Raw genomic sequence first — 9,126 nt, 5'->3', positions numbered from 1 at the left:
CGCCGCGCTCTCGCTTCGCCGGCCGCCGCCTAAGGGGGGCTGGGGCCGGGCCGAGCCGTCGCCGCAGCTGCCGGGATGCCGCGGGTGTACATTGGGCGCCTGAGCTACCAGGCCCGGGAGCGCGATGTGGAGCGCTTCTTTAAGGGCTACGGGAAGATCCTGGAGGTGGATCTGAAGAACGGGTGAGGAGGGCGAAAGAGGGGCCGGCCGGTGGGGAGAGGGTCTCGGCGGAGGGCGGGAGGCCGTGGGGACGGCGGAGGGGCGCCCGCCCGGCGCGGAGCGGCTGCCGGCCTGCTCCGGCTCCGCCATAGTCGCGGCGCCTCGGGGGCGCGGGTAGGCCCGGGCTCCCTCTGCGCCTGCGCGGGTGGGGGCAGTGGAGGGATAATGGGCGCGCGGGCGCGGCGCTGAGGGGGCTCGGGGGGAGGAACGCCCGAGTGGGACGGGGGCTCCCGGCGGGGGGGCGAGCTCCAGGGCGCCGGGGGAGCCTGGGTTTTCCCTTCCCAGGCCCTGGAAGTGAAGCCTGGCTCGTCTCCGGATAGAGACGGACCTTTCCCGCTCTGCAGACTGCTGGAAATAAACGGGATTTCCTGCTCCCTTTTCACCGCCTCCCAGTCTGGTGGATCAGACAGTCACTCCGCATCCTTCCCGGACGGGCGCGCAGGAGGGAGGCCCTGTTTTAACTTGCCATGTGCCGTAATATTTTGGGCGGGAGACTCCGCTTTGAGTTGTCTAGTGACAGTTTCGAAAGTATCGTCTTGGCGTGCTGAATGCTCCACCGCTCCCTCTGCGGGGGTGAAGTCTTTAACTCGTTATCTGTGAACTCCGTCCTGAGTTTCCGTGCTGTGGTTTCCGTTCTCCAGCTTGCCAGAAAAACGGGTCTGCTGTTGTAGAATGGGTGGGGGGAGGGCCTAGTGTCTGCGTTAACTAACTTGGGCGGACGGAGACGCACGACTCGAAATGTCTAATTACTGCCCCCTGGGTTTGGTTTGTTTCTTGTATTTCTGATGCACTTTGCAAAGCAGGGCCCTCAAGGGCTACGAGTTTCAGGGAAAACTTGAGGAGTCAGGCCTGCAGAAGATTACAACCGGGAAAACTGAGAACCGGGCAATCAAAGACATGGCTATAAAAATTAAAGGCAGAGCATTTTAGGGCACGTGGTGCCCTAACTTGGGTGGGTGTTAGAGCAAGACTTGACTTAAATAAAGACCTATTTTGCAACAGGTCTGATGTGGCTAGTTTACTCCCCAGTGTAATACTAGCAAGTTGTGAAAGATCCCAAGTAGAACATTTGAGAGAAATTGGTAGCTGCTCTATAATACACACGGTCGGTTGGATTTAAAAGGTCATTTCAAATTGATCTTTAGGAAGTACTAAGGTAAATATCCTCAATAAAGTGTTCATTATGAATACTGATTTCTTTTAGAATAAAAAACTTAAAGTATTCTTTTACACTTGCTTAAGGAAAGTGGGATGGGTTTTGTTGTTGGCTGCTATACATATCATATATATGAGAAATCAAGCTAAAACTCCCAGTTTTCTTCAGAACCCGCCTAAGTTGACAGGATAACTAGATTTTGTGGGGAAAGCATGGATTTTGAAGCCAATCAGGTCTGGATCATATCCTTTTTACCCCCCACTAACTGTAGGCAAGTTACCAATCTGATTCTGTGTCCTTGTCCACGAGGAAAAGAAAGTGTTAGCTATAATCAAAGGAATTTGGCTGTTATCATTAGGAAACATCTTTAGCTTTTGTTTGGTAACATGGGGCATATTTTGGGTGAGGTCTGTTTTCTTTGGTTACTCAAGTGATAGCAGTAAATTAAGTTAGTGGAAAATAGGTTAATCGAACCAGTGCTTTCATCACCCACCAACAAGATGCCTGCTAACTGTGCTAAATGAATTGGGGAGGAGACGGAAAAACAGTTCTGCTCTTGGGTAGATTATGTACAAGTACACTTCGAGTTAAGAAATGCTTGCTCTTCACACTCAAGTAGAACTTGGAATGGTTTATTTGAAATGATTTGTTTGAAATGGGCTTTGAAGAATGGATTGGCTAGAGCTTGAAATAAAGAAAAACTGAAAATAATGTGAGTCATAACTGGTGGTGGGGAGGTGGTCTAATAAGGAACAATTTTGAGAAATAATAAACAACCTAGCATTGAGTCTCCTGAAGCATCTGGAAATTTAACATTAACCAGAAACAACAATTGATAAATTTTACACTAACCCTCCCAATCATGGATAAGAATTCAAAAGACTCTGAAAAAGAGTAATTGAGCAACCATGAAATGGTGAGATAAGAGGAAGAGCAGGTCCTTCCAGGATCCTAACTACCTGAGTCTGTTTTGGGGAATTTTTCACTCATAGTTCTGCTGTACTCTGATATGCATAGAATCTGTGATTGAAAATCAAGGCTGAAATGAAGAATAGGAAGTCATTTTTGGGATTTGAAATCAGAGATGATCACCAGTCACCAAATGGGCTTGCCTCCTGGCAGCCTTCAGGAATCACTGTACGGGAATATTATTTCTGAGAAAAGGGTGAATGGTACAGCTGTGTTTCAAGCAAGAGTTGACTGGACTAGATGGCAAAAGTGGAGAGGCGTTTGAAAAGTAAGGAATAGGTAGGTGGTACAAAAGGAAATGATGGTATAATTAGGAAGCATGCAAGAGCTTATAGTCCTGGAAACTAAGGAACTAAGGAAACTAAAGCTATCCCTGCTGAGAATCATTTTTGAACATGTGATCATGATTATAAGTAGTTGAAACGTACAAGCAAAATTTGGATGGATAGAGCTTTGAAGAATTGCTGAAAAATTCAAATATACCAGTAGATGTGTTATACTGGAAGGTTGCAGGTAGAGTTCAGGATTAAATAGACATGAAGGACTGATATAATAGAAGGTTGAAAAAATGAGGAAGTAGATAATGTTCTCTGAAAGAAATTCATTGTCTAAGAGAGGATTTTTGTGGCAGGATCCTCTTGTGATTTGGAGAACAGGGGTCTATGCAGTAGTACATTGCCTGCCATTTTATCATAGTAGGCAACCTTATGTGGACTGCCTTTGTTTTAAAGAGCTTCTAGAAACATGGTTCTGTTTAAAACTACACATGATACAGATCTCCCTAGACCACATAGACTGTTCCTTGTAGGGTCCCCTACATTCATACCTGCCACACTCTCTCTAACAAGTACCACTATGGGATCAGAGGTTAAGGAAGCCACTGTATTAGCACCTGTTCATAGCCTTCCAACTCTTTGGTGATTTTTGCTGCCTTTGATTTTTTGTGAATTCCGTGTGCTGCTTTAAATTAGGAAATCACTATTTATGTGAAATTAGGTTTTTTAATAGTCTTTCTCTTGCCACAAAATCTTGTGGTTTTAGGCATAGATCTTTATATCTCAATTTTTTCATATATAGTTCATGAATAGCACTTCTTACATTCTGAGATTATTTTACTTGCCTAGTGGCTGACCAGGTAAACCTCCAATTGATTGAGGTGGTTATTGTTTTGGGTTTTTGGTTAAAGGCATGAATTAAAACTCTCCAGGGGAGGTTTGGCTATCAGTTTCATATTACAATGCAATTATGAAAAACCAGAATTTTCAGGGGACATTCTGGTCTATTTAATGAGAATTTCACAATATCTAAATGTTACCAGAAGTTTTTATTTTCACTCATGTTAAAAATAAAGATATTTTTATCTTAGGTTAAAAATTAAGATATTTTTATCTTAAGTAGTTGATTTTTTTTTTACTTTCGTTAAAACTCTTCAGTGAGTCAGGTCCTTATTCTGTTTGTTCCTGATCGATCACTGCCTGGCAGTGTTAGGACGTAGATACTGAGATGAATCTCTGCTAACCCCACAACCTATGCAGGGATTTTTCCCTCTTGACTGAATCCTTGGTGGAAGCTTGTTTTCCCTTATCTTTTAAAGGTGCAGTAAAGGAAATATAATTTGCTTAGTGTTCCAGGTTATTGGTTTCTGGTTAATTGAACTGCTAGTTTATCCTTAAAGCATGTGGGAGATTACCTTCAACCACCACCTAATGGCAAATGCATGCTGATCATTGCAATGATAATGTTATAAGTAGTAGATGAGGGAAATGATGGAGAAAAAGCAAACACTCTTTTTTAACTGTCTTATTAAAACTTTCAGTTCTGAATTAATTTTATGATTACCTAAGAAGAGGTTGAAACAGTTTTGTTTAAAGGAGTGTTTGAACAGCTCTGTTTACACATAGTTAAAATTAAAGGCCCATTCTTAATTCTGAAAACATTTCAGAATACACATAATTTATTTCCATTTATAAAAAGTTTATGTCTGTTGTAAATTTTTTAAGAACAGCAAAGGAAATATAATCCAGTGATGTCACTGTCTGCATTTTGAGACTTTGAATAGGCATACTCACTTCTTATTCCTTTCTCTCCCCCAGCCCCTCATTTTTAATAAGCTTGGAATCATACTGTACAATCTATTTTGTAATCTTCCTGTTTATATGTAACCTGATCCTTTTCCTTTGTCAACCTGATTGTTAATGCCTACATAATATTCCCAAATATAAATGCTGTTGGATGTACATTATTAAAACCATGTTGCAAGACCTTTAGATTTTCTTTGGTTTTTCACTATTTTATGCCTATGTCCCACAGGTGAATGGCCCTTATATACACAGTTCCAGCTGTTAGCTTAGGGCAGATCCTTGAAAGTGGACTTTTGGAATCAAAAGGATCTACTTCTTTTTTAAAGGCTTTTGCTGCCTATTGTTTCCATTACTCTCTATACGAATTATTATTTACATTTTCACCTGCCATGTGTAAGAGTTCCTGTTTTTCCAAACTCAGCTACCCTTTATTGGAATTTTTTAAATAGTATGTTTTTTTAATTGGAATATTAAAATTTTGTATGAGGAAGTTATCTTGTAGCCTTCAAGGTTCATCCAGTTAACCTATCATAATAAATTCAAGAACTTTCAAAAACATAACTTGACCAATTAAATAGATAATTAAGACATTATCAAAAGCATAAAGTAGCATTAAGTATTGTTTTAACATAGGCAAGGTCTTATGACAATGTTATGTCCCATTTTTCCTACTTAATTTGTATCATTTACTTTTTCTATTACTTTTTTTTTTTTTAAGATTTATTTATGTATACAAGAGCTGGGGTACAGGCCAGAGATATGGGGCAGGGTGAGAGGATCCACCAGCGACTGAGTAGGAAACAGAACAGGCAGACTGACTGAAATACACTGCTGAGGGGAGCAGCGGGCGAGTCAGGAGAGGTCTGCTGCGCCATGTGGGTTTCTCCCTGGCCGGCCGGGGATCCGAACTCATGCTGCAGAGGCTGCGAATTGCTTCATAGTGCAGTGCTTAACCCCTTGCACCACCAGGGAGGCCCTGTTACATTAATCTTTATCATAAACATCATTTTAATGGCTGCCTAAAAGCCATTGTATGAATATATCATGATTTACCCAATCATTCCTCCTAAATTGTATCTAAATTCTTGCTGTTCTATATGAATAATCCTGTGGTGGATATCATGTGCATACAACTTTGTTTGCATTTCTGTCATTCCTTAGGACAAATTCTATGAAGTAAAATACATTGTCACAGCAAGAATGAACATTTGCAAGATGCTCAATGCATATAACAAAATAACTTTCCAGAAAAGCCGCACCAGTTACATTTGTACCAGCAGTGTATGGGTATGATGGCCTACCCAGCACTGAACATCCATATCATTTAAAATATTTGCTAATTCAACAGGTGAAATTGGTCTCGTATGCTTAACCCATGAACTTTTTTCCTAAATGAGAAATAGGCCTATAGATTAAGTAGCATTCTGTATTTGTTTTATTAGTAAAACTATTGAGATTGTGACCAAGTTGGTTTGTACTGGAGTCTCTTGTTGAATTCAACCTACCCCTTCCCCAAATTTTATTAAGCATGTTACTTTTTCCCCCTAAGAGACAGGTAATTATTTTTTTCTGTTATTTTGAAAAATCAGCCCAGAGACAATATCATACTGCAGTTTGGACTAATGTTAGTAGCATAAGCTACCCTGACAGAAGACTTCCACTCCTTGGTCCTAATTTCACAGTTTGTGGTAACAACGGTTATTTGGCCAAATTATTTTAAACCCCTATTCCTCAGTTTAGTATCTTGCATCTCCCATTTTCATGGAGAAAAGATATGAGTAAAAGGAACATGAAAAGTATTTGTTCCTTCTTGAAAGATATAGGATATAGACTATGATAAAATGTGTTTTGGGTTCCCATTATTTTGGGATGCTTCCAAAGTACCTAAATAGAAAATTTATGCTTTGTGCTGCTCAGGAGAAAGGTGCTCCAAGCACACAAGAAAATACTATTGTAAATGTATTTATAAATTTGTGAGCTAACACTGAAGTGTTAAAACTAGAAAATAATAACAGCATGTACTTGTGTGATTTATTTTTCAACTGAGTATTCGCCAAGTGTTGTCTCTAGTTTTGTACTGATGTAGAAACTGAGGCCTGGGGAGATTAAGTAACTGGTGTGAGGTTACAAAATATTACTGACAACTCTGGAAACTGAAGATCTATCTTCTTCATAGATCCAGTAGAGCATGGGTGATGGCAGAGTGATGGCAGAGGCCTCTCTCATGCTATTTTCCTTCCAGATGGTTCATCCTGTCCTTTTGGGACTTGTCACCAAGGATGAGAAGGTAGTTCAGGCTCTACTGTCTGTTCAGTCTTTAGTCTCTCTGCAGAGACTTCCAAAAAGCTGACATGGTACCATCAAAAGTGAAGCAGCTGGTACTTTCTATAACACTGACCCTAGACAGAGACATTTAGTGAGTTTAGTCTTTAGGCCACTCTTGGAGGAGCTGTCAGGTGGCATCAGCATTGTCATGGCTGGTTGGGGTGGGGTTTGTCTTGAGTAAATGCAGTAGATGATCTCTGCTCTAGTGTTATTGCTGGGACTGTCTGGTCTGAATCCTGTGCTGAATTTGCAGTCCTTATTTTGAGGAACTGTCCTCCATGACCCTTGCTATGTGTTAAGGTAGAAGTCTAGAGTTCTGTATGCTGCATATGACACCTGAAGAAGCACTTAAAAGGCACTTGATTATCCCCCCACCCCCACCAGGTCTTCCAGGTATATAGGTCTGGATGCCAGAACAAGGGACTAATCTATGAAGAGAAACCTCCAAGACTAGAGAAAGAAAGTGGGAATGACTTGAATTCAGCCCTCAGGAATACAAGAGGTAACCAGGAAGCTCAGGCACAGGAGTCAGGAATCACAGACCAGAAGCACTGACTTTGAAAGCTATTTCATGTGGATGCAATGAACCTATTATGCCATTAATGCTAAAAGAATTTGAAGAATTTGTTAAAATACTGGGTTAAATGACCAGTTTCAAGGGAAGGGCATTCCCCCCAGAAATAGCACAGGGAGTGGCATCTTTAACCAAAATAAAAATGAAAAGGATTAAAAAACTGCTTGCAGCCCAAGGACTGTCCGGTGGTTATGAGGGACATGGGAACAGCTAAGATGGTCCCAGAGGCATAACCTCTAAGAGACTTTAACAAGCCTATCACCCCACTCATAGCACTGTTTTAGAGAGGTAAGTATGAAACTGGTTTCGATAGCAGCTTTGTTGTGGAATCTGGCAGTGCTGCCTACTGAGTATAAACTTTTATTACCTTAAATACAAGTTACAAACACAGTAACTCTGTCTTATGTCGGAAGAGTTTTATTCCAAATTAGTAATATTTTTACCCCTTGAGCATTTTTTAAATTGTTAATTTGTGATTTAGTCTTCATGAACTTTATTAGTATGCTTTCTTGTGTAACCTTTTTATTTCCCCTTAGTATTGACAAGTGTCAAAAAATTAGAGTGGATGCAGGTGTGATTGTTTGCCCTCCCCACCTATCACCTTGTCAGGAAAGTAGCCATGTTGACATCAAGTGTCAAAGTAATGCTTTTAAGGCTGTTACAGTTGTGATAAGTCCACAAACTACTTGCAAGTGTGTTGCTTTTTGACAGTGGTCTCTTCTAGAGTAGATTACTTATCCTAATAAAAGTGAAATAGCTTAGCAGCCCTCCTTCATTTCTTAAACAGTTTTGGACAAATTGGCAGATAGGCCATAAAACAGTTACTAAGTAAAGCTAGTTTGAATTTGATACATATTCCTCTCTACTTCCTACTGTGCTGGAGGAATTTTGTTTTATTGCTTTGATTTTAGGATAATGATTATTTCTAGCCTATATTCTTCATCCCAATATGTGAATATTCCTTTAGAATGGGCTAGTATTTACTAAAAAATTGGTTGTCTTTTTCTATTTTCCTATACTGCTGTATTTTGATAGTTTATAGATTTGGTTCCGCTAGGTTAGGGAATATTAATAATTTGCTAGTGTCAGTACATATCCAAAGAGAGAAGGTATTCCCATGAAGTATTTCTCATAAGATGCTGATATTTGTGTGGGAATTTGTCCTCTACAGCACATAATTTGATGAAACTGACTTTCCTAGCTCCTAGAACTTGTGCTTTCCCAACTGTGTTTGCCTTTATGGCCCACTTCTTCCCATTTATCTGTGGCAGTAGAACATGGTGAGAGTGATTTTAGGTTAGGGCCCGAGTTCGAAGCATTCCAGGTATATTGGGTAGCCTTGGCAAGTTAACTTCTCTAAGTTATCTACTGCTATTTATGTGATACCAGCAAGCTTACTCAGAATTACGAAAATTGTTACAAAAGAATTTGAAGAAGAAAAGATTCTTGCTGGGCAAGAGTAGTCGTGTTCATAGTAGTTTGGGATTAATTCAGATCTTAGATGCCTATCATCTGCAGACTGCTTTTCCTGTGCTGTTATAACCTTTGTAGACTTGGAAGTCTGTAAATCTTAGAGTGTTCTTTGATTTCTGGTTCATTTTCCCCACACCATCCATGTTTATTTTTTTGGTCCAGTCACCATTCCTTGTAAAACGAATTAAATGCGTTCTTAAATGCATACCATTGTCAGTATTCATTCACATCCACAGCCTGCTGGCCTACCACCTCTTTATCATCTCTATGCTGGTCTAATTTTGCCGAGCTTCATGACCAAAGACAGTTTCCAGGGGTTGATATGGGAC

The 9,126-nt window shown here is 40.5% G+C and overlaps 1 protein-coding gene across 1 annotated transcript in view; it reads left to right on the top strand.

Moving 5' to 3' along the window:
* Positions 1-28: 28 nt before the first annotated feature.
* SRSF4 (serine and arginine rich splicing factor 4) overlaps positions 29-9,126 on the top strand; it is a 29,615-nt gene continuing 20,517 nt past the window's right edge. Inside the window, exon 1 of the mRNA XM_037501272.2 lies at positions 29-182. Within this exon, the coding sequence (XP_037357169.1) occupies positions 76-182 (107 nt within the window). The 5' untranslated portion in view covers positions 29-75. The remainder of the gene's footprint in view (positions 183-9,126) is intronic.

This window comes from Talpa occidentalis, unplaced genomic scaffold (genome assembly GCF_014898055.3).
Source record: "Talpa occidentalis isolate TD23 unplaced genomic scaffold, MPIMG_talOcc4v2.1 talOcc4.9, whole genome shotgun sequence".
NCBI classification, from domain to species: Eukaryota; Metazoa; Chordata; class Mammalia; order Eulipotyphla; family Talpidae; genus Talpa; species Talpa occidentalis.
The sequence above is the reverse complement of the archived record's forward strand: the minus strand, read 5'-3'. Positions and strand labels throughout refer to the sequence as shown.